At 37.0% G+C, this 27,029-nt stretch overlaps 2 protein-coding genes across 2 annotated transcripts in view; one reads left to right on the top strand and one right to left on the bottom strand.

The window, feature by feature from the left end:
- ZNF804B (zinc finger protein 804B) overlaps nt 1-27,029 on the bottom strand; it is a 529,401-nt gene that overhangs the window by 482,853 nt on the left and 19,519 nt on the right. The gene's annotated exons all lie outside the window — the stretch shown is intronic.
- On the top strand, nt 5,418-6,179 carry TEX47 (testis expressed 47). The gene has a single exon (XM_007171479.2). It carries the CDS (start codon nt 5,418-5,420, stop codon nt 6,177-6,179), a length of 762 nt encoding a protein of 253 aa, XP_007171541.1.

Raw genomic sequence — 27,029 nt, 5'->3', positions numbered from 1 at the left:
TGTGGAGACTTTAAGCTCCACTAAGAGAATTGAATTTTTCATGTGCAGATACAATATCTGATTCACAAGAATGTCTCCACAGTGTCTGGCATATTTTTCTACAAAGAGTAGACATATGTTAAATGTTTATGCTAAATAACAAAGCATTTCTAGCCTGCATTCTCCTTGATAAATAATTACCAAACACTGTTCCATAATGCTTTGGCAAAGAGAGACAATGCTGGAGAAGGTAATCTAGTTTTCTTTTTTTATAAGTCTTAAAATATCTAGTGATCTGGTAATGAAGCTCACTCTGGTTCGCTCTGCTAAATCAAGTATATGTCGTCTACTTAATAGTTTATGTGTAACTGAACTATTATAAATCAACTATACTTCAATTAAAAAGTAATAATAGAAAAAAGAGTTTATGTATATGCTTAGTGAAAGGTTCTACCCAAGTTATTAGCCATTTATTTAGACCATTAATTCTCTTACACTAATTATTTAGATATGTCAAAACACAAAGAAAGATAGCGGATGGGATTTAGAGTTTTCTGTTTTTCTAGTACACGAGGACAAGTGAAAGGTTAGAGTGGGATCTGATATTCCAGGTAGAAATCAAGTTCAGTTGATGCACGTCCTGACATTCTAAAGTAATGAATTCAAGAAACATTCACAAAGCCACTCCCCAAATGTTTCCCTGAAGGCCATGCCCAAATATGAACTCTCTCATTAAAGTTTCTAAGAAATCCCAGCCACCCTTTCTACCTCAGTGTTTCTAAAGCACTGAACAACATTTGCATGGTATTTATTGTTTTTTCATGGATATCTCACACTCCTACTGGACTCTAAACTCCTAAAATTAGGGACCAGGTGTTTTTCATGTTTGTGTTTCTTAAAGTGCCTATGATATTACCTGGCATATCAAAGGTGTAGATAAATCTGAAATGAATGGGAAGTTACAGACAGTACATCAATTTTATTGGCTCACAGGTATAATGTAGGAATTTTCCTTTCAATTTACTTTCTCCAAACCATATGCTATCCTCCATTTCCAGAAGAATTGTCATGTCATAGAGGAGCAAAGAATGACCCTGTGATCATGAATAGACAGAGGGAACAATTCATCTTCTCCTTACCCTAGGTAGACAGAGTAGGGAGTTTGTTGAGAGCATTTTTGAATTGTGTGCAAGGTACCTATGTACCCCAATAACTTTAGTTTCCTCTATTATAAATTGTTGGTAAAATTTCTATCTACCTTATAGGCTTGTTGTAAAGATTAATAAGTGTAAAAACATCTAGTAGAAGATGCATGGTAAATAATCAATTAGTGGTATTTAATCTTTTTAATCTGTTCCTTCTGCCTTACAAAGACAAAAGGACACTGGGAGATTGTTTTTTCAGAAACATTTGGCTCCAGATAATAAAACCAGAGCGTAAAGTGTATAGCGAATATTAAGGTGCACTGCTTGAACTGAAATACAAATATATGTTGTGTGTTTATGTGAGATAAGTTGGATAACAACGATGGATAGATAGAATAATTGGAAGAGGACTCCTCAGTATAATGAATGTCAGTTCAGGTTCTGCCACTTGTTAGTTGTTTGAACTTGGATATCTACTCTAAACAGATCTCTCTGGGAGGAGAAACACTGAAGTTTTTTCATCCCATTGGATACATAGAAGAGTTCTTCCGCTTGAGTCACCACATGAGGGCAAATAGCTGACCCTTAATAGATGAAACACAAGGACTGTGGCACCTGGAAACTCAAATGCTAAGTGTCCATTAAAAGGAGAGTCTACAATTATAATTACATATACCAATCAATCAAAAACAGACCAAACTGTGTTTTTTCTATTCCTATCTGCTCAAAATTTTTCTCCTGACACTTAAAAATATGACTGATGAAAGGCAAGGAAATGAGGTTAGTTGCCTTTAAATGTTTCAGATCGCCATGTGACAATGAAACTAAAATTTGGAAGAAGCCACCCAGTAATTAAAAATGCATCAAGAAATGGAAAAGTACACTGGGAAAATGTAGACCAAACTATTATCTATGGTGGTAAAAACCGTTGTATCTAAATGTTTTAGGTCGAACCATACGAAATTGTCAACATCAGTTTCTTATATGTTTTAAGCCAACACCAAAAAAGAGATTATCACTCTATTGAAGAAGGGATGGTTTAGTGATATTTAATGTGGTTTACATGGGAAATTATAATGATGAAAGATTATCATTTTTCTATCAGGTTTATATTGGAAGAACCAAGATATATGAAAGAAAAGGAAAACACAAAGCACACATGGGGAGAAAAATCACAATTGAGCTCCTTTTCATAGGGGCAAAAAAAGTAGAAAAGTTGTGCTTTAGTTAAGAATGGTATAATGAAGAGGAAGAATCTTAACTATGTATAAAAGGTTGATTTAAGTTTGTGTGTTCAAAAGGAGCTTCTGGGTAGCAATGCCCTATAAATTCTCCCACTGACATTGATCAATGCCAGTGTTAAGTAATAAACCCTGCAGTTGCATGTCCCCATTTTCTCTGTTATAATCCATAATTGTGGATTGGAAGTAAGTGCCAGAAATCACTCTGGACCTGGTAAAGGCAGAAGCTCCCTCTCCCAGAATTCTATGGAAGGGAAATAAACAAGAGAGACTTCATAAAATTAGTATCTTCTGAAGTTTACGAAGCAGACATATCATAAGGTCTTACAGTTTCATGCTCTTGGCTGGATAGGTGAGGTAGGAAAGACTAGAAAACATTGAGGGTAGAAGACTCCTACTATAATCCAAATAAAGAGCTAGGATTATGAAGGAGGCAGTGGTAATCAAGACACATTTCAAAGTGAGTAAAAGGACTTAGCAACAGAATAAAGTTGGGAGGTAACTTTTAGGAAACATGAAAAGACAAGACCAAGGATGTTGGCCTAGGAGATGAGAGAAAAATGTGAAATGAGTCACAAATTGGGATATTTGTAAAGGAAAATATAAAGAAAACAATAGTTAAAATGTTGGCATTTTTTAATTTGAAAGGGTAGAGGTACATCCAAGGAGAAGAGCTGTAAATAAGATTACAAGTTGGGAGTCTTCTGTACAGAAAAAAAATACTGGAATGGGAACTTAGTTTTTTTTTCTTCTTTGTCAACCCCAGCAAATCAGTTGTATCTGTCTTGAGCCTTAGATTGAGAAGCAGTCCAAGTCTACAGCTGGACTCAGCAGGAAAGACTCCATGCTTAATCAGCAATGTCAATCATTCTATCTGTAGAAAAGCATGGTATCAAGGACCACCCACCTGACCTCACAAAACAGAAACATAGATGGTGCTAAGCAAATTGGCCAAGGAGATAAAGTGACTCAGAGGAGCTGTGTGATGATTACAGAGCCCCAGCGTTGCCCAGAGGTGGGTGTGAGAAGGAATTGGGCTTGACCACAAATCAAGATTTGGGGAGAAATTCAGAAAAGTACAGACTCATAGAAACCAAGGGAGTGGAGATGGCTATAAAGGAAGCTGTCAACATAATTACATTCTGCAAAGCAGTAGGAATGAGGGTGAGAACGATCTCTAGACTGGGCAATGACAAGTTTCTGTGCACCTTGGGAAAGACTGTATTGTTTCAGGGGGTGACGAAGTGAACCACAGTGAGGAATTATAGCCAATTTTTATGTACCACACAATTAAGGAATATTAAATCACCTCTTAGCCTCCACTTTCTGGGACAATTTATCACTGCATCTTATTAAAACCAGATCATTAGTTTGGATAACACAAACCTTTGGGGGGAGGAGGAAACATACTCTAAGGTTTAATTTTTTTAATTGAATAAGTGTGTTTTCTAACTTTGTTTTAAAATTGTGGTTTAGAGCTCATGTGAATGCAATTTTAAGATATATTGTTAATTTTTATTCTAAAAAGTAACTTAAGGGACTTCCCTGGTGGTCCAGTGGTTAATACTTAGCGCTTCCAATGCAAGGGGTGCAGGTTCATCCCTGGTCAGGGAACTATGATCCCACATTCCGTGTGGTGCAGCCAAAAAGAAAAATTAATTTAAAAATAAAAATTAAATTAAAATAAAATAAAAAGTAACTTAAATTTACATTAAATTAAGAAAACCAAACCCTACAGAAGAACGTTCTTATAACAGTCACCATTACACAGAATCTGGTATGTGTTCTTATAGTCTTTAATTAGTGCATAAATACCTCTTTACCCTCAGTAGACAGTTTGGGAGGTTGTCGAGAACACATTTGAATTGTGTGCAAGGTACATAACTAATCCATGCTTTGGTTTCCTCTTCTATAAATTGTGGACAAAAAGAAAAAAGAAAAGAATATGTCTAGGAAGATATCCAGGTCCACCAGTTATCAGAGTTGCCACTGCGCTCTGGCCCTTTAACAGCACGGACATTCTGATTCGCCCGGGCACTATGGAAACCAGAATAGAATACGGGACAGCTGAGAGCACCCAAGACACTGGCAGTTGGAAGAGTGATGGAGGACAAGCAGGACCTCGAGGACAGAGGAAGAAGCACTTGAAGAAAGAAAGAAACGTTAAGTTGACCTGCAGGGAAGAAGAAGGAGAAGACTAAGGTAAAAGTAACAGAATTTTTCATCTGACCCCTACAGCAACAACCAAAAAAAAAAAAAAAAAAAAAAAAAGGAAAGAAAGAAAAAAGAGCCATTTCTGAGGTTTACTGATAGGAGTTAAATAAAAAAGAACCAAAACTAGTTACTTCAAAAGTTTACTGTAATTATCCAAGCAATACTATTAACTTTTAGAGTACTGAGTAAAGGTAAAATAAGTCAATTAGTAGTTAAGAGATCCCCAGATTTTTAAAAAATTTATTGACCAGTTAAATTTATAAAAGAAATTGGGGAATTATCATAAAAATACCTTTTAAAAAAAAAATTTGACCAAAAAAGGACAATCTGCATTCATCATTACATAAATGAAAAGACATTTTAATGTAATATCAATGCTACTGTCAGTGAGTATCAGCAGATACATTCCTCTTTGTGTGTGTGTTGGTGTGTGTATGATTCAAGGATGGGCAGTGAGAAAAAAATATCCTATAAATCAAAAAAGAAAATAATAATGTAAACAACAACATAGCAAACTTCTTCTAGAGTAAGTTCTATCTTCTCCCTACCCCCCAGTTTATTGGAGAGTTTTTTTCCCTAGGATGTGTTAGTTATTTCACTGTAAACTTTAAAACAAAACTCTCTATAATTTGATTCTTGTTTCAACATTCTCTTTAATTTCAAAGACATTGTTTATTGATAACACTGGAAAGCATTTGATCAACTGAGTAAACTTTTTTTTTTTTTTTTGCCTGAAGAAACAAAAATAAGAGTTCATCACCGAAGAGGTAGCCTGATGATGTAAATATTGTAATAAGCTAAAAACTGGAATCATCTAGAAGAATAAATAGGACTCATCATGTCCTTCTCAGCCCATACCCGAAAGACCAACAAAAAGAATTTTCCACTGGACTGTCTTCTAATGCCACAAGTTCCACGTAGTAATTACTTGCATTTTCAGGAAGAAAAGCAAAAACTACAACTAAAGAAATTCCTTCTTCATAGGATGTTCCTAGTGGCCAGGGTAACAGCAAACATAGAAAAAAAAGATATTGTTGAATACTATGAACAATTGTTTCAGTCAATTTTGAAACGTCACCTAGGAGAAGCAGTGACAGGATTATTGCTCATATATCCGACTTCCATTGTGCATATCCTGGAGTCCTCCAATGGTACTCTTTACCAAATTCTTTTGGATTATCTTAGCCATGAAAAGGATGAAACAGAATTTTTTATCCAAGGCATGAAAATTATAGTCACGTCCCACAATATACCAACAAGGCTCTTTATGCAATGGCATGTTTCAGTAATAAAAGCGCCAGTTATGTATCTTGATGATGTGACACAGTCGCTATCCCTGCAAGAGGTCATGACAGAATTTCTCATCCAAACCCATAAACTAGCACTCCATCTTTTTAAGACTGTGAAAGTGGGCACTAAAGGACCAGGCGATAATTTGCACCAAGTTGCACCCGAATTACTCCTTCCAGAACAAATAATAAAGTACGTATGCAATGCTGCAGAATTAATGGACCCAGAAACTTTCATAAACATGTATAATAAACCCATACACGTCACCTTGGATTCTGAGGTGGTATGGCCCACTCCTTCCCGCTTCTAGGATGAAGAGAGGATGTGGTCAGTGTGGTCAAATCTCTTAAGGAATGTACGCTACTTAAATAAAAGCAAAATATTTCGAAAGTTACTTTTCTCTTTAAAAAAGGAAAGAAACAACACAGCCATCTACACAAAGGTAATAGACTAATCTTTACAGAGTATGTTGAGTTAAACTTGAAAATTTATCTGGTCTGATATTAAGATCAACACATTATTTTCAATGATGAAGGGGTTTAATAAGGTCATAATAAGTTCTCAGGGTTAACATCATTTTGATGAAATGACTTAATTTTTAATGAAAAGTAGAGATGAAAAAGGATAAACACTTGATTCAGATTCTTATTCATTCTTTCAACCATCAATGAGCAGCTGTCACCACGCAGTATTATGTTCTGAGAGTGCAAAATTTCGGGGAAATATACAATGCTTGAGTTGCTTGCAGCCTAAGCTTGGAGGCAACTATGTGTACAAGTAAATATGATGCATGATATGATGTATGATATGATCATTATTATAGTCACAATATGCAGGGAAGACTGTAAGAGCAAAGTGAGGGAGTAATCTCGCTATGTATGGTCCCTGAAATCAGAAAACAAAACCTAAACTTTGAAAGTAGTACCAAGGCTCACATATTCTGGATGATATAGTCAAGAATACTGAGGCCATTTTAAAGCTAAAGAACACAATAGCTTTTTGAAGTGACTAGAAAATACACTGTCAGAAAGCACTGCAATTGTATTCTTTCATGCAAAGTCATTTATTGAGCACCTTTCACAGGACAGACACTTGCCAAATGACAGGGATATGTCAGGGTCCAGAGAAGACATGATCCCTCCTCACTTGGGAAACCTACTTCTAAATAAGTCTACGTAAGATAAACAAATTGGTTATTTTTTCAATTTAATTCCTAGAAAGCAATTAATTATATGCAATTTCTGTATGACCTATTTCAAGTTGGTCTCTCCCTTCCTTTACCCAAGATTAATGCTTTTTTCGCACTATTTAAAATTTTCTAGTTTGTTCAAGCAATTAAGCAACATTAATGTTTTACTACTTCAATGATATTTATCCGAAATTGCTTCAATATGCCATGAAATAAACTTTGGATTGAATAGAAGAAATACTGTTATATCATTTTAACTTCATTTCTCATTGCTTATTTGATTTTCAGTCTCTCTGGGGGGGAAAGCCATCTCAGTATGCACCTCAAATTTGTCATATGTAGATAATATCATAATTTGTTCCATATCAGAATCAAATTTCAGGAAAGACCATTCCTATTTTTTAATTTAGTAATATAGTTTTAGAAAAAGAATGACATTTTTCACTTTAAGCTGACTTGAAGTTCCATTCATTTAAATTTAGTAACATTAAGGATATTTTAGAGAAAATTAAAAATCTTCCAATTAAGAAAGAGTATATAATTTACAAACATTTTATCAGTTTGATAAATATCAAACGCCTAATATTCAGCAATGTGCTATTTACTCTTTGAACTGTGAAAAGGCACCCATTGATAGTAAATGTTTCGTGACAAAGTGAGTGGAGTTGAGTTAATGCTTTCCAGGCCACCAAAAAAAAAAAAAAAAAAAGATGAAGAAGAAGAGGAGGAAATAAATAGAAAGAAGGGAAGGAAGGAAGGAGAAAAGAAAGAGAAAGAGTGTAAGCCTCAGTCAGTCTTGAATGTATGTGAGGAAGAGGTTTGGGAGGGCAGATGAGCATATTTAAGAGAACAGAGACGAGCAAAAGCAGGAAGGAGAAAATGAACCAAAAATGTTTATTGGGGGCTTCCCTGGTGGCGCAGTGGTTAAGAGTCTGCCTGCTAATGCAGGGGACACGGGTTCGAGCCCTGGTCTGGGAAGATCCCACATGCCACGGAGCAGCTGGGCCCGTGGGCCACGGCTACTGAGCCTGCGCGTCTGGAGCCTGTGCCCCGCAACGGGAGGGGCCGCGATAGTGAAAGGCCCGCGCACCGCGATGAAGAGTGGCCCCCGCTTGCCGCAACTGGAGAAAGCCCTCGCACGAACCGAAGACCCAACACAGCCAAAAATAGATGAATAAATAAATAAATAAAAGGAATTATTCTCATGGCCTGTCCAAATTATTTAAAAAAAAAAAATCCACTTGCTATCTCCCTTCCTGCTTTAAAAAAAAAAAAAAAAATGTTTATTGGACCAGATCGACTCCATTTAACGGGGTAAATTTTGTTTAGGAACAATATTTTCTAACGTTAAAATGAATAGAAGTAGTTTACAAGTAAAACTACATATTTGAGTATATAAAAGTATGGCACATTATATTCTCCAAAAATGGCCACTGCAATATATCCCATCCCACACGCTCTTCTTACAATGTGACCTCAACACACCTCCCATCGCATGGTGGGTTCTAAATACCCTCCCCTTGAAATCAGGCGGACCTTTCTTTGTGACTGCCCAGATGAACACTACAACAGAAGTGATCCAATGTGACCTCCAAGGTCATAAAAATGCCTTGCACTTTGCCTTGATCACTTGAATGGAACCTAGACAATATGCTATGAGCAATCCAAGCAGGTTTCCAGATGACACCCCCAGCCGAAGTCCCAGGCAACAGCCAGTATCACCACTAGACATGTGACTGAGTGAACCTTCAGGTGACTCCAGGCTCTAGCCTCCCAGCCAACCCTGGATTTCAAGCCAGACCAGCTGACACCATGTGGAGGAGGAGTAGAGTACACATGAGCTGTTCCCACTGAGCCGTGTCTAAATTGCAGATCTGTGAACAGCAAAAATTACTGTTGTTGATTCAAGCTACTAAGTTTTGGGTGAATGTTTATGCAGCAGTCTGGAACACTAATATATAACAAGAATAATTTTGTAAGTACATTTTATTGGTATACGTACATATCATTTATTTATTCATTCATCTATGCAACTAGTATTTTCTAAATATCTACCAGTAAATATTTACCAGGGCACCAAGCACTGTGGTAGTCACTGGATATACAAGCAGAAGTAAGAGGTGTGTCCTCCACACTGCCTAGCATAGAACTTCTATTGGTCTATAATACTTTCTGGTGTGAGAAATACTGATAGAAAATTAATTCATTGGCCAAAGAAAAACATAAAAAACCTCAGTCATTTTTGGAAGAAGTTATAGAAAATATCTAAATGAAAACACTGATTTACTTAGCAGACTGTTACTTTACATTTAAAGGATTCCTGAAGCATGAATTGTGCAAATAATTGGAAAATAAGCAGAAAGTGAGCATAAATAAACTACTTATTTATTTATTTATTTAAATGACACTCTAGAATGAGTTTATTCAAATGCAAGTAGTCATCTTAGGAGAGTTTATATTTATTTCAGTGACAGCATCATTGCTAAAAACATTTTGTGACTCATTAATGGAAGATAAATTAAGGAGGTTTATAAATCAAAGGGAGTTAAAATATTTTAGTTACATCTACTTTTTTGAACCCCAAATAATATATATTGCAATTTGATTTGTGACCTTAATATTCAAACTTCGTTCATAGAAATGTTTATTTTTATATATTGTACTCACTCTCAAAGGAAGATCTGCTGTCACTGAACATATTAAAAGAGTGTGGCACTGCCTCTAAGGGGAAATACAGATATGTTTGCAGTAACAGTTGCATTATTACATTACAGAGCTCACCAATATCACAACTTTAAAGGGGACAACACTCATTTAGCTGTGTCTGTTTTGCTATATAGATAAAATGCAGAAATACTATATTCATACCTTACAAATGTAATTTAATTTGATCAAGTCCAAAAATGTGACTCAAACGTTAGGAAGCCTCAAAAGGTAATTCTCACCCCAATGAGGGTTATAGTTTTCTTACAATGAAACTTTATATAAAACCACAGCACAGAAGTTAAACCAAATAGAAAATGAGCATTTAAATACTGAACATACAAACTTCACTGTTCATATAACAATGACCATATAACACATACTCAAATATATTTGAGGAACATATGACATTTAAGTGGCATGGCCAGCACCATTCCCATCCTTTTGTTTTGATACCGATATCTTCTACAATAGACTGACATGCTGACAATCTTATTCCTGTTTCAATGTAACCAAGGACTTCCAGGAAGGTTATAGTTTTCTTGAAGACAACTGAAATAATGTTATTTGGAGGGAAAAACCCTCCCGGGGTGAATTTTAAAATTTGTACTGTCTTCATTTTAATTAAAGAAGCATCTGGATTCCTTCCTGGAGAATCAATGCTTAGTACAAATAGATTCTTACATTTAGTGACTTTATCATAACTTTAGCATGACAAAACAGCATTTCAATTCAGTGAAACCTATCTCTAGCACAGAATTCCCCCAGCTTCCATGAGGAAGTGGAAATGGGACAGCTTAACAACTGAATATAGCAAGTACATTTAGAATATTTCATGTCGTTAGTAAGTGACTTAATGTAGAATTAGAGTTCTCCCCCTTGTGGTCAATTATGTAAATTTCCAGATTACCTGCTGATATGACTTATACAATAAATACAGAGCATAGTTTTTAAGAAAATATAAAGAGAAGCCCCAAAGGTACCTGTCAAATGTCTGTTCTACCTGCCTGCCCCCTCAGCCGCACTGTTTTGCAGAAAAAGACATTAAGTGCTTTGCCAACAGTAAAAGCAAGAGTTGGTAATACTAGTCCCCTATTTCCACTTCATCACTTTAAATAGTTAACTGTAGTCATGGTTGGGGTCTGGATTTAACTCTAAGTGCTCTCTTCAATACTACGCCAAACACATTCTGTGCTCCAGTCCTCACATAATGCCTTTTCGAGACATCCGACTGGATTTTCACAGGCACCTCCATCTGCATGAGTTCTGGATAGAACAAATCATTCCTTGCCTCTACTATCCCTTTAACCTGCTCCCTCAACTGCACTCCCCATTGCTGTAAAATGGACCACTCTCCACACAGTTGCCAAGTCAGAACTTGAACGATGTCCTAATTTCCTCCCTTCCTTTTTATTTCACTGACAGCCAATCAATCCAAGCCCCACCCATTTTCCAGAGTAAGTGTTTCCAGTGTCTGGCCTTGTTTTTGTGCCATTCTTAGGGATCTCCCTCACTCTAACCTTCTCTTCCGCCTCTCTGTCTTTCTAGTCTATGTAATATTTCTATCAAAGTTAAAGGCAGTATAGCAAAAGATGTAAGAGAGCCACCTATGGTATCAAACTGCTGTATTGAAACCTGGTTCTGAAAGTTTGTAGAGCTGTAATTTGTTTCTGTACCCTTCTGCACCTCAGTTTCCTCATCTACGAAATGAGTGTGATTAACAGTATCTACATTATAAGACTGGTTATGGACACTGTATTAAATAATGGTGTCAAGATCCTAGCATACAGTAAACACTAATAAATGTTATTCCTCTAATCAAAATTCTTCAGTGGCTTTCATTTCATCTTCCGGATAAAAAGCAAAGTTCTATCATGATCTGCAAAGCCTTGATTCTCTGATTCTTGCTTACTAAGCTACCCACCCTCATCTGTACTCATCATTCCCTTTCTCACACTTTGTTCTCTAATGGTTTCCCAATATTTTCATGCTTTTTGCCTTTAACTTCCTTCCTCATTTCTCTTAGCAAGATTCTCCTTACCAAGGGCCCTGAACCAAGATGGCAGAGTAGAAGGATGTGCTCTCACTCCCTCTTGTGAGAACACCAGAATCACAACTAGCTGCTGGACAATCATCGACAGGAAGACACTGGAACTCACCAAAAAAGATACCCCACATCCAAAGACAAAGGAGAAACCACAATGAGATGGTAGGAGGGGCGCAAGCACAGTAAAATCAAATCCCATAACTGCTGGGTGGGTCACTCACAGACTGGAGAACACTTATACCACAGAAATCCACCAACTGGAGTGAAGGTTCTGAGCCCCATGTCAGGCTTCCCAACCTGGGGGTCCAGCAATGGGAGGAGGAATTCTGAGAGAATCAGACTTTGAAGCCTAGTGGGAATTGATTGCAGGACTTCGACAGGACTGGGGGAAACAGAGACTCAACTCTTGGAGGGCACACACAAAGTAGTAGTGCACATCGGGACCCAGGGGAAGGAGCAGTGACCCCAGGGGAGACTGAACCAGACCTACCTGCTAGCATTGGAGGGTCTCCTGCAGAGGCGGGGGGTGGCTGTGGCTCACCGTGGGGACAAGGACACTGGCAGCATAATTTCTGGGAAGCACTTTCCCAGAAAGTTTTTGGTGTGAGCCCTCCCAAAGTCTGCCATTAGCCACACCAAAGAGCCCAGGTAGTCTCCAGTGTTGGGTTGCCTCAGGCCAAACAACCAACAGGGAGAGAAACCAGCCCCATCCATCAGCATTCAAGCAGATTAAAGTTTTACTGAGCTCTGCCCACCAGAGCAACAGTCAGCTCTACCCACCACCAGTCCCTCCCCATCAGGAAACTTGCACAACCCTCTTAGATAGCCTCATCCACCAGAGGGCAGACAGCAGAAGCAAGAAGAAATACAATCGTGCAGCCTGTGGAACAAAAACCACATTCACAGAAAGATAGACAAGATGAAAAGGCAGAGGGCTATGTACCAGATGAAGGAACAAGATAAAACCCCAGAAAAACAACTAAATGGAGTGGAGATAGGCAACGTTCCTGAAAAAGAATTCAGAATAATGATAGTGAAGATGATCCAGGACCTCAGAAAAAGAATGGAGGCAAAGATTGAGAAGATGCAAGAAATGTTTAACAAACATCTAGAAGAATTAAAGAACAAACAAACAGAGATGAACAATACAATAACTGAAATGAAAACTACAGTAGAAGGAATCAATAGCAGAATACCTGAGGCAGAAGAACGGATAAGTGACCTGGAAGACAGAATGGTGGAATTCACTGCTGCGGAACAGAATAAAGAAAAAAGAATGAAAAGAAATGAAGACAGTCAAAGAGACCTCTGGGACAACATTAAATGCAACAACATTTGCACTATACGGGTCCCAGAAGGAGAAGAGAGAGAGAAAGGACCAGAGAAAATATTTGAAGAGACTGTAGTCGAAAACTTCCCTAACATAGGAAAGGAAATAGCCACTCAAGTCCAGGAAGCGCAGAGAGTCCCATACAGAATAAACCCAAGGAGAAACACACCAAGACACATAGTAATCAAATTGGCAAAAATAAAAGACAAAGAAAAATTATTGACAGCAGCAAGGGAAAAACGACAAACAACAGACAAGGGAACTCCCATAAGGTTAACAGCTGATTTCTCAGCAGAAACTCTACAAGCCAGAAGGGAGTGGCATGATACACTTAAAGTGATGAAAGGGAAGAACCTACAACCAACATTACTCTACCCAGCAAGGATCTCATTCAGATTCGATGGAGAAATCAAAAGCTTTACATATAAGCAAAAGCTAAGAGAATTCAGCACCACCAAGCCAGCTCTACAACAAATGCTAAAGGAACTTCTCTAAGTGGGACACACAAGAGAAGAAAAGGACCTACAAAAACAAACCCAAAACAATTAAGAATATGGTCATAGGAACATACATATCGATAATTACCTTAAACGTGAATGGATTAAATGCTCCAACCAAAAGACACAGGTTTGCTGAATGGATATAAAAACAGACTCATATATATGCTGTCTACAAGAGACCCATTTCAGACCTAGGGACACATACAGACTGAAAGTGAGGGGATGGAAAAAGATATTCCATGCAAATGGAAATCAAAAGAAAGCTGGAGTAGCAATACTCATATCAGATAAAAGAGACTTTAAAATAAAGAATGTTACAAGAGACAAGGAAGGACACTACATAATGATCAAGGGATCAATCCAACAAGAAGATATAACAATTATAAATATATATGCACCCAACATAGGAGCACCTCAATACATAAGGCAACTGCTAACAGCTAAAAAAGAGGAAATTGACAGTAACACAATAACAGTGGAGGACTTTAACACCTCACTTACACCAATGGACAGATCAACCAAACAGAAAATTAATAAGGAAACACAAGCTTTAAATGACACAATAGACCACATAGATTTAATTGATATTTATAGGACATTCCACCCAAAAACAGCAGATTACACTTCTCAAGTGTGCACGGAACATTCTCTAGGATAGATCACATCTTGGTTCACAAATCAAGCCTCAGTAAATTTAAGAAAATTGAAATCATATCAAGTATCTTTTCTGACAACAATGTTATGAGATTAGAAATGAATTACAGAGAAAAAAGCATAAAAACTCAAACACATGGAGGCTAAACAATACGTTATTAAATAACCAAGAGATCACTGAAGAAATCAAAGACGAAATAAAAAAAATACCTAGAAACAAATGACAATAAAAACACGATGATCCAAAACCTATGGGATGCAGCAAAAGCAGTTCTAAGAGGGAAGTTTATAGCTATACAAGCTTACCTCAAGAAACAAGAAAAATCTCAAATAAACAATCAAACCTTATACCTAAAGGAACTTGAGAAAGAAGAACAAACAGAACAAAAATTTAGCAGAAGGAAAGAAATCATAAAGATCAGAACAGAAATAAATGAATTAGAAACAAAGAAAACAATAGCAAAGATCAATAAAACTAAAGGCTGGTTCTTTGATAAGATAAACAAAATTGATAAACCTTTAGGCAGACTCATCAAGAAAAAAAGAGAGAAGACTCAAATCAATAGAATTAGAAATGAAAAAGGAGAAATAACAACTGACACTGCAGAAATACAATCATGAGACATTACTACAAGGAACTCTATGCCAATAAAATGGACAACCTGGAAGAAATGGACAGATTCTTAGAAATGCACAACCTGCTGAGACTGAACCAGGAAGAAATAGAAAATATGAACAGACCAATCACAAACACTGAGATTGAAACTGTGATTAAAAATCTTCCAACAAACAAAAGCCCAGGACCAGATGGCTTCACAGGCGAATTCTATCAAACATTTAGAGAAGAGCTAACACCTATCCTTCTCAAACTCTTCCAAAATATTGCAGAGGGAGGAACACTCCCAAACTCATTCTACGAGGCCACCATCACCCTGATACCAAAACCAGACAAAGATGTCACAAAGAAAGAAAACTACAGGCCAATATCACTGATGAACATAGATGCAAAAATTCTCAACAAAATACTAGCAAACAGAATCCAACAGCACATTAAAAGGATCATACACCATGATCAAGTGGGGTTTATTCCAGGAATGCAAGGATTCTTCAATATACGCAAATCAATCAACGTGATACACCATATTAACAAATTGAAGGAGAAAAACCATATGATCATCTCAATAGATGCAGAGAAAGCTTTTGACAGAATTCAACACCCATTTATGATAAAAGCCCTGCAGAAAGTAGGCATAGAGGGAACTTTCCTCAACATAATAAAGGCCATATATGACAAACCCACAGCCAACATTGTCCTCAATGGTGAAAAACTGAAACCGTTTCAACTAAGATAAGGAACAAGACAAGGTTGTCCACTCTCACCACTATTTTTCAACATGGTTTTGGAAGCCTTAGCCACGGCAATCAGAGGTGAAAAAGATATAAAAGAAATACAAATTGGAAAAGAAGAAGTAAAACTGTCACTGTTTGCAGATGACATGATATTATACATAGAGAATCCTAAAGCCACCAGAAAGCTACTAGATCTAATCAATGAATTTGGTAAAGTTGCAGGATACAAAATTAATGCACAGAAATCTCTTGCATTCCTATACACTAATGATGAAAAATCTGAAAGAGAAATTAAGGAAACACTCCAATTTACCATTGCAACAAAAAGAATAACATACCTAGGAATAAACCTACCTAGGGAGACAAAAGACCTGTATGCAGAAAACTATAAGACACTGATGAAAGAAATTAAAGATGATACCAACAGATGACTATACTACCCAAAGCAATCTACAGATTCAATGCAATCCCTATCAAATTATCAGTGGCATTTTTACAGAATGAGAACAAAAATTCTTAAAATTTGTATGGAGACACAAAAGACCCCAAATAGCCAAAGCAGTCTTGAGGGAAAAAAATGGAGCTGGAGGAATCAGACTCCCTGACTTCAGATTACAAAGCTATAGTAATCAGGACAATATGGTACTGGCACAAAAACAGAAACATAGATCAATGGAAAAAGATAGAAAGCCCAGAGATAAAATCACGCACCTATGTTCAACTAATCTATGACAAAGGAGGCAAGGATATACAATGGAGAAAAGACAGTCTCTTCAATAAGTGGTGCTGGGAAAACTGGACAGCATGTAAAAGTGCTGTAAAACTGGACATGTAAAAGAATGAAATTAGAACACTCCCTAACACCATACATAAAAATAAACTCAAAATGGATTAAAGACCTAAATGTAAGACCGGGCACTATAAAACTCTTAGAGGAAAACATAGGAGGAACACTCTTTGACATAAATCACAGCAAGATCTGTTTTGATCCACCTCCTAGAGTAATAGAAATAAAAACAAAAACAAACAAATGGGACCTAATGAAACTTCAAAGCTTTTGCACAGCAAAGGAAACCATAAACAAGATGAAAAGACTACCCTCAGAATGGGAGAAAATATTTGCAAACGAATCAATGGACAAAGGATTAATCTCCAAAATATATAAACAGCTCATGCAGCTCAATATTAAAAAAACAAACAACCCAATCCAAAAATGGGCAAAAGACCTAAATAGACATTTCTCCAAAGAAGACATACAGATGGCCAAGAAGCACATGAAAAGCTGCTCAACATCGCTAATTATTAGAGAAATGCAAATCAAAACTACAATGAGGTATCTCCTCACACCAGTTAGAATGGGCATCATCAGAAAATCTACAAACAAGAAATGGTGGAGAGGGTGTGGAGAAAAGGGAACCCTCTTGCACTGTTGGTGGGAATGTAAATTGATACAGCCACTATGGAGAACAGTATGGAGGTTCCTTAAAAAACTAAAAATAGAATTACCATATGATCCAGCAATCCTACTACTGGGCATATACCTAGAGAAAACCATAATTCAAAAAGACACATGCACCCCAATGTTCATTGCAGCACTATTTATAATAGTCAAGTCATGGAAGCAACCTAAATGCCCATCGACAGACGAATGGGTAAAGAAGATGTGGTACATATATACAATGGAATATTACTCAGCCATAAAAAGGAACGAAACTGGGTCATTTGTTGAGACATGGATGGATCTAGAGACCTTCATACAGAGTGAAGTAAGTCAGAAAGAGAAAAACAAATATTGTATATTAACGCATATATATGGAACCTAGAAAAATGGTACAGATGAACAGGTTTGCAGGGCAGAAACTGAGACACAGATGTAGAGAACAGACGTATGGACACCAAGCGGGAAAGCCGTGGGGGTGGGGGTGGTGGTGTGATGAATTGGGAGATTGGGATTGACATGTATACACTGATGTGTATAAAGTTGATGACTAATAAAAACCTGCTGTATAAATTAATAAATAAAATTTAAAAATTAAATTAAAAAAAGAGAAGAACATTGGCACAAGAAGAGAAAATAAAAGAATATTCTTCTTCAAAAGTAAAAACAAAAAAGAAAAGAAAAAGGAGGAAGCCCCCAATTTCTCCTAATATTATCATTTTTTTTTAATTTGCCAAAAATGTTGGATAGATGTATATCTATAACTGATTCACTTTGCTGTACACCTGAAACTAACACAACATTGTAAATCAACTATACTCCAGTAAATTAAAAAATAAAAAATAAATAAATAAATAAATAAATAAATAAATAAAATAGATAGCTAGTTCAAAGCAGCCACATAGCACAGGGAGATCAGCTCGGTGCTTTGTGACCACCTAGAGGGGTGGGATAGGGAGGGTGGGAGGGAGAAGCAAGAGGGAGGAGATATGGGGATATATGCATATGTATAGCTGATTCACTTTGTTATAAAGCAGAAACTAACACACCATTGTGTAAAACAATTATACTCCAATAAAGATGTTTAAATAAATAAGTAAATAAAGCTATTGTGATAGGAAAAAAAAAAAAGATTCTCCTTATCGATCAAATCTTATTTCCTCTGTGAAGCCTGGCAAACTCAAGACACCCTTTTCTGTCCTTATCGTACATGGTCCTCAACCACAATCTAGCAAGTCTTCTGTCTTATTGGTGCTGTTTATTTTTATACTCATTTCCCAGCAACTTGTAAGCAATTACCATGGGAATTTTTTGGTATTTGTATCTTTAGTGCCTCATTTTTAAAATGAGTCATTTAAAATAGCTGCAAGAATTTCTCCATAAGGTTAATTTTACTTTTTCAAAATGATTGTGAAATTTCAATGCATTAAAATATTCATATCTGACTGATCAGGGTTTGGCCATTGTCTCTGAAGCTCTCTAAAATAGCAAGTCAAAATATAATGGTTGCACCTTCTCTGAAATCTTCAGTTCTACCCACGTAATAATTTCTTCCACCCGAATTTGGAAGGATACCAGGAATATATTCTGGGAGTGATTCAGTCGAACTTTTGCATTTATATAATACTACTCGCTGAACCAAGTACAGGAGCTCATTCCCAATTCACTGGATTAAAAATACTCTTTCTGAATAAGCTACTTATAAGGTATACAACCTTTATTCCATATTTAAAGGTGCTTTCTTTTTATGTTCTTTAAGTCCTTGTTTCACTAGCCATAGTTATCTGTTCTTTGAGATATATGCTTGATAAGACTAAAATTTATTTTCTATATTTGCTTAGGTTATAAAAGTGTAAATTTGATTCCATTTTAATTACGTAGTTCACATTTCTGATCTGTTTTTAAAATACTAAGCCATTTTTAAGGACACTATTTTTAAAACAATGCATTAAATATAAAGCCTTGATTTATGAAGGAAGAAACAAATGTCTTAGTATTGAACATATTTACATTTTACCAAAATGCACACTAATGTAATGGTCTCCTCCTCTCAGGGATCTCTCTGACTCAAGTCTCACCTTTCTCCTCCCTTTCTTCCCAGTTTATAGGTTACTTTGCCTTTGGAAAGCAAAAATATTAGAGTACTCGACAAGAAGGTATATTTTACCACAGATAAAAACTTCACACTTTTTAACATTTTAATTCTTTGATTCTTCACTTTCTATCCTACACAGTGACAATTCTTGAACACATACCCTATTCCAGCCAAAATCTAAATGAAAAAAGTTAAAAGAACATTGAAGCGAGATGACTGACCTTTGTTACGTACTCTCATTATGTGCCCTTGAACAAATGATTTATTCTTTTGGGGGTCTCTACTCATCTACATCGTAGAATCTACAAGCATCATAAAAGAAGCCCATGAGCCCTTGAACTTAACAAAAACGTGGCCAAAAGGAAAGACTATGTTAACTCATAGTCAGGCAGTCAGAGGGTACGATTAGGTATTTTTTTATTAATATTGTGAAGCCTAATGTCTGAATGGATGACTAATCTACCCTATTGGAGAGTATTTTTAAGGAAATACCAACACTTTCCTTTAAAAAAAAACTATCTTGGTTGCGTCCATTTCAGTGAAAAGATGGATGGGAAACTGAAAAGCCAGGAATTGATATACGAGATCATGACATCTAAATATCGAGTTTGGTAGCACTGTGTCAGAAGAAACAGTGAAGAGGGGGACATTTTTCTATAAGGCTGATGAGAAGCCACTGAAGATTTTAAGCACAGCATAATCAGATTGGTTTGGTTGCCGAGTGGAGAATGGGCTGGCAGGGGACACGTTGGTGCAGATAGGTTCCTTAGTAAGTTGTCACAAGTCTTCTGGCAGAAGATGATAATAGCTTGAACTAGATTAACGGCGGTAGAAATAGATCTAGGGGACCAATTTGAGACATAATCAGGAGGTAAAGGAACATGGGTTATGAGAGAGAGAAAACTGTCGAATATATTAGTTTTCTAGCTTTTTCAACAAGATGGTACCATTCCTGAGGTAGAAAATATACAAGGAGTATGGAGTTTGTAGGAAAATATTGTCCTTTTAATTACTGATATATTATAGCTACATCAGATTGGAACAATCTTTGTTTGATATTTCCATTATCAATATCTTTGGATGAGCTTTAGAGCATATGCATTATATTAAATCTCATACTTTGTTGAAATGGCTAAGTACTAATACATATTTTCCCATATAAGTAAGTAACTTCTAGGAAAGAATAGTGAAAGAAAACTGTTTGATAAATTTTAAAAAATAAGCTGAAGGAGAAATTATCCCAAACATTACCCTGAGTCTATTATTCACCACCACAGCTCCCCTGAATCTTATATCTGTATTCAGTGGAGCCAAAAATAAAATCAACAGCACTTATTAAGCTTAATTCCTTCCCTTAGTCAAATAAAAGTCATTCAAAACATTTAATTCAATAATTATTGATTGAGTTCTATAGGTACAGTCATGTGTTAGGAGCCAGGTAAGCCATAAACATATAAACGGTTCCATAAGGCCCCCTTCCAAATCCACTGGTACATCATTCCTTCCATTTGCAATACAAATTTAGGTGAAAAGGTGTCCTTTGGCATTATACTGAAATGACTTGCCTCTTGCTTTTCTCATACATCGAATTTTATTCTCTCTCTCTGCATTTTGTCATTCAGCAAGTATGAACTGAAAAACTGTGTCAGGCACTTTGTCAGGCGTGGGGGCTCAGGGGTGCAAATAAACATCATTTCTACCTTAGAGGGTATGCAGTATCTGTCTCTCTCTACCCCAGACACATAAAAGAAAATGAAACAATTATGATAATTGTTATCATTGTGGATATACAAATTGCAATGGTTTCCTAACTTTACCTAGTTTAGAGGATTAGGGGAAGTCTCTGAGGGGAGAAAGACACAAGGATTTCTGAAAGTTAAATAGAGGTGAGTCAAATAAAAGGCAAGGAGTAGGAGGGGAGTGTTCCTGGCAGAGGAGATATATATATATACATATATATATATACATAAGTATATATATATGTATATATGTGTGTGTGTGTGTATATATATATACACCCTAGCAGAGGGATGTTCTAAAACCTAAAGGCAAGAAGAGCCATACTGTGCTAGAAGAACAGAAAGAATTTCAATAAGGCAGGACCTGAAATACAAAGGGAAATCATAAGAGATGAGACTGGATAGTAGTTAGGCCTGGGACCAGATTATGCAGACACTTAAAGTTACATAAGTACCATGACTTCTCATGTGAAACAGGACACAGACGTGTTTTAATCAGAGAAGTGCCCTGACTAGACATGCATTGTAGGACCATTTTGAACTGAGAGAAGAGACTGAAAGAGAACTAGGTAACTAGACAGGATAGGTACACTATTTAGGAGGCTATTACAGTAATCAGGGAAAGACATGATAGGAAGTCTGTGCAAAAATCATGGCAACAAGAATAGAAGAGATGGCAAAAATCAAGAGAGAGTTCAGATAACTTGGTGTTTGATTGAAAGCAGAAAGTGTGAAGAAGAGAAAAGGGTCAAGGACAGAACAATTGGCAGGCGGTGGTGCTGTGCCCTGAGACAACAATACTGGAAGAGCAGCAAGCTGGAGTTACACAGGGAGTGAGATGAAGTTTTCCATTTTGAACATGCTGAATTTGAAGTTTATGAGAAACATCAATGTTAAACTCTTAATAAGAGAAGTAGATATAGTGCCCTGAAGCTCAGAAGATGGGTCTGGCATAGAGATGGTGACTTGATAATCACCCTAGATAATGATAGCCTTCAGGAGTAATGCTATCACCCGGCACAAGGATATGGAGTGGAAGGGAAGAGAGCCTACTTCAAAACCCCGAGTAATGCAAAGGGCAGAAGAACATGGACCCACAAAGAAGTCTAAGATGTCATTATTTAAATTGCCCAGAAGCAGACCAAAGAAGAGGGCAGTGTCATGGAAAAGAACATTTCCTAAAGAAGAAAGTACTCATCAGCATCAACTGCTGTCTCAAAGTCAAGTAAGAAAAGGACTAAAAAGTATATTTTATGACAAGGAGGTCTTTGGTGACTTGGAGTGAGTTACATAGTGTAGTAGAGGCAAAAGCAGGATGCAGCAGGCTGAAGAGTGAGTGTTGGGTGAGAAAATAGACCAAGTACACACAACATTTCTAAAAGCTTGGGTGCTGAGTCGTTAGTGAATTTGCAGGGTCAACTGGGGCATGCAAAATTCCCTTTTAAGACTCTAAAATTTTTATTAAAAGGAAGACCACTGGTTTATTCTGGTTTCAAGGAAGGAATCTGTCCTTTTATGTGGGATTAAATATCCAATCATGGCCCAAGGGGAAAAGAGCTCTACCCAGTTTCAAATGGCAAAGATATGGTCTTGTACCGTAAAGGTCCTCAAGTGACTGTAAAGTTCTGGAAAAGAAAGTTTGCTCAATAAACATCTGGGTTACATAAATAATTGCATTAATCTCTAGAAGAAACCTAGTTGCACAGAAAGTGACTATTTTTTTTAAACTACTGCTAAAGTACTTTTTTTTGTTTTTGCTAAAGTACTTTTTTATTTACTTATTTATTTTTATTTATTTTTGGCTGCGTTGGGTCTTTGTTATTGCATGCGGGCTTTCTCTAGATGCGGCGAGCAGGGACTACTCTTCGTTTGTGGTGCATGGGCTTCTCGTTGCAGTGGCGTCTCTTGTTGTGCAGCACGGGCTCTAGAGCGCAGGCTCAGTAGTTGTGGGGCACAGGGCTTAGTTGCTCCGCGGCATGTGGGATCTTCCCGGACCAGGGCTCAAACCCGTATCCCCTGCGTTGGCAGGCAGATTCTTAACCACTGCGCCACCAGGGAAGCCCAGAAAGTGACTTTAGAATATGTGTGTGCTCTGATGTTACAGCTCAAACTTTGGGTTATTCTATCGTATTTCTGAAACTGAGTCCCCCCTAAAATCGAATTCCCCTGCCGAGTTTATGATTAACCCCTATTCCCTTTCTTGTCCCACACCTGTTCCCCTCAAAATTGATGAGTATCAAAGAAAAGGAGGGATTGAAACCGAGCAGGACCCTAAGAGACCCTCCCAGGTACATAAGCCTTTTTGTTTATAGAAAAAGGCTTTAGTCTCATAGACTTTCCCTGAGTTCCAAAGAGCAGATTCAAACAGTTATGTGAGCAAATGCAGAAACAAAAGAAAAGCAAGCCCAACATAATCTTTTCCATGATGTTAGCTTAAGCCAATACCTTGATTTATGACCCCAAACTGTTAAGATAACGTCCTGTGGCTTCAACCAACTGGCCCCAAGAGGACGTAAAAATTGATAACACAGGAAGGGTCAACTGAGAACTTGAACCTGAACCATTACATAGGCCCTAAACTAATAATAAAATGCCTCATCTACTGTTTCTGCTCTCTCCTAGAGGAAAGTTAAAGAATCACCAGACCAGACTAGGACATATAGAATAATCATGACCACTGGGGACAAAGGAAGTCATAAGGTTGCACCAAGAAGTCTGCAGCTGAGATCTTACCTGAAATCTGGGATCACAGAGACCACTCTTCCCCTTTTTCCTTTAAAAATCTTACACCCTGGGCAGCCAGCAAGATGGATTTGAGATGAGTCTAGGTCTCCCATCTTCCAGATTGGCACCTCCTTGACTAATAAACTTTGCTCCAAACTCAGACATTTCAGCTTGTTTGGCCTCACTGTGCGTTGGGCACATGAACTTGGGTTCAACAACAATTTCCATTGTCAAATTTTACAGTTGATTGCAGATTATGTGTTTTATCTACTTTATGGATCAAGCACTTTGCATCTGTAAATTTTGCTCTGAAATCTGGCCCTTCTCCAAATTGCTTCCTTTTTTGCCCAGTCAGGGCATGCTAGGAAATTGCAAATTACAATCGAATCTCAATTTTCCAAACTAATGATTTTAAAGAGCAATAATGCATAATCCAAAATGATGGTGAATTCATGAACCATTTATCTCTGTAATGTATATTCATTAAACTTGACTCTAAGTACATCTCATATGGCATTCACAACAAAATGATAAATCATTTCAACTGAAATGACTCAAGGGGACTTGCAAGGTTTTCCAATTTCTCTATTTCTGCTTCCTACTACATCCTATTGCTTCTATCACCTTTCATGTTTAGGTGACTCATGAAAATAAACTAACATACCATGATTTTTAGGATGCAGATGTTTCATCTACTCCTTGCAGCACTTCCTCATTATTGACACTGATTTCTACAGCTATGGCCCTCTTTCTCTGTCTCTCTAAAAAGTTTCCTTCACAAAAGTAAAGAGAGTAGTAAAACAAACACATATACCCATCACCCACCTTCAACAATGATCAGCACCTCTTTTAAAAATTTACTGTTTGTTGAGAGTTCCCTGGTGGCCTAGTGGTTAGGATTCTGGGCTTTCACTGCTGTGGCCTGGGTTCAGTCCCTGGTCTGGGAGCTGAGATCACACAAGCCACATGGCGTTACCCGCCCCGCCAAAAAAATTTACTGTTTGTTAAGAAGCATGACTATTAATTATCTCTTTAATATACTATAGGTTAAGAAAGCACGTGACTACTATATATAAAATAGACAACCAACAAGGACCTACTGTATAGCACAGGGAACTATACTCAATAATTTGTAATAACCTATAAGGAAGAAGAATGTGAAAAAAAATATATATATGTATAACTGAATTACTTTGATGTACACCTGAAACTAACACAACATTGTAAATCAACTATACTTCAATTTAAAAAAATCAGAGAAAACCCAAAAAATTTTTTAAAAATTATAAAAAAAAGAAAGCGCATGAATACTAGAACTAGAAGGAGGTTTAGATATTGTCTATTCCAGCCTAGTCCCTCAGTAAGGAAAATGAGCAAGTAGGGACTTAACAAAGCACAGCACTGATTGATAATAAAGCAAGAACTAGACGTTGTCCACACCTATCTTATTCTGGTGAAATCAAGACTACAGCTCTACTGCCTTATTCTTGGTACAGAATATATCCCCAAATCCACAAACTACTAAATACTACTTTCTACGGTCTTACAAAGCACAAACAACATGAAGGTTTTTAAAGTTTGACATATTAGCCACATGATTATTGAGTTGAATTCTGAAGAGTGAACAGCTCAGTGATGATTTGTAAGAAACAAAGAAAGTTCTTACCTTGGATGTTTAAAAAACATCCAACGTCCTGGTTAAAAACCAGGACATCATCCAAGAATGTACTCAGTACTTACTTTTTTTAGAAAGATGATTTTTATAAAGGGATAATTTCAGCAGTTCCTGTATTCCTTTCACCACATACAGAGGAAGGTAATTATAGGTTTGACGTTTTCACTTTTGACCTTCTTGTATAAGTAGCAGAAGATTTTAGCAAGTGAAAGTTTAGGGCTTTCATATAATATTAAGTTAAAAAGAGTGCGATGTTTTCCTCAAGAGTTCTCTTGTCCATAAAAACTGCTTTGGAGGATAATTCTTAGGAGGACCACTCACCCATGTCTGTTGCTAAAGATGTTTACTCAGAGTATTTTATTACGTCAGAGGAGCTGGAAACCCACAGCTTAAGGTCGGTGTGTTCTACTAACAGAAGTACCATTTCTTATCTCTGGCACTACCTGGTTCTTCTTGCTAATATTAACCAAATGACAGTTGTATAAGCACAAGTAATTAGTTTATGAATGACAGTAAGACAATGTTTTCCCTTTTGCATTTTTAAGAGACACCAAAATATCTCTTTAATGAAGCTGACTCTCAGTTGATTAATAGGAATAAAATGCTTGCATAAATAGAATTATGTGCATTTTTGGAATATAATTACAGACATAGATAGATAAATAGGTAGATAGATGACAAGAGAGATCAGTGTGTGTGTATGTATATATATATATATATATATATATATATATATATATATATATATATATATATATATATATATATAAACCCAAACTAGAGAAACCAATTAAGATTTGTAAAACTGCTCCCAATCAAGTGTGAGAACCAGGGATTTAACTATCAAAGTTTAACAGTGTAGTACAAGAAAGGCTTCGTATAAATAATGCAGATCATTTCTCTACCAATTATGTCCTCCCTCACCCCTACTCTGACTCCCATCTGAGAAGCTCCGCGTGTGGGTCACAACTGTGTGACCCTGTCACCCTCCCTTCCTCCTAATCTCTCTCCTGCTCTATTACACACACACACACACAGCATACAGACTGGATTAGTACTATCTACTGGGAGCAGAGAAAGCCCATATATAAGAAAGCAAATGATGAAGCTGAAGTAAGAAGCAGACATGAGTTGCCTGGGAATAGTGGAGAGATAGAATCACTTCAGCTCCTGATTCCATTTCCCAGCCCTGGCTGAGGCCTGGTGGCATTTTCTACACCTGAATCCTTCCAATAATTTCTTCTCTTTTGCTTAAGTCAGTTAAAGTGGTTTGGCAGGGGTGGGTATCTTTTTCCCTCTTGAAGCAAATAGTTCCTTAGCAGCCTGACAAATATTTGTCAAAGCAACCTACTCACACAGTGCAAAGAGTTCTCAGTTTCACATTAGAAGATTCATGTTCAAATCTCCTATGTTCTGCTGGCTGACTGTGACCTTGAGAAAGTTATTTAACCTCTCTGGGCCTCTGTTTGGTCACCTATAAATTGAATGAGCACCCAAATATTCAATGAGATAAAATACACATGAAAATAACCAGCAACTCAATAAGTGTTTGTTGAATTCATCAGAGTTCAGAGTGTGCTCTGCAAGTTTGCCGTTTCCATAATGCAGTTATGACAGTAAGCTTTGTGACAAGGGCATGAGATGGTTTGAATTCTGACCAACAGCCTTGGGAGACCTCAAGAATGTTGGGCCAATTAGTCAAGTTGTTGATACATA

The sequence above is a fragment of the Balaenoptera acutorostrata genome, chromosome 7 (assembly GCF_949987535.1).
Source record: "Balaenoptera acutorostrata chromosome 7, mBalAcu1.1, whole genome shotgun sequence".
In the NCBI taxonomy this organism is placed as follows: domain Eukaryota; kingdom Metazoa; phylum Chordata; class Mammalia; order Artiodactyla; family Balaenopteridae; genus Balaenoptera; species Balaenoptera acutorostrata.
Note: the sequence above shows the minus strand (reverse complement) of the source record. Positions and strands in the feature narration are given on the sequence as shown.

Excerpts from the sequence above, each read along its gene's own strand:
- TEX47 (XM_007171479.2), top strand. The coding sequence starts at position 5,418 with ATGTCCTTCTCAGCCCATACCCGAAAGACCAACAAAAAGAATTTTCCA.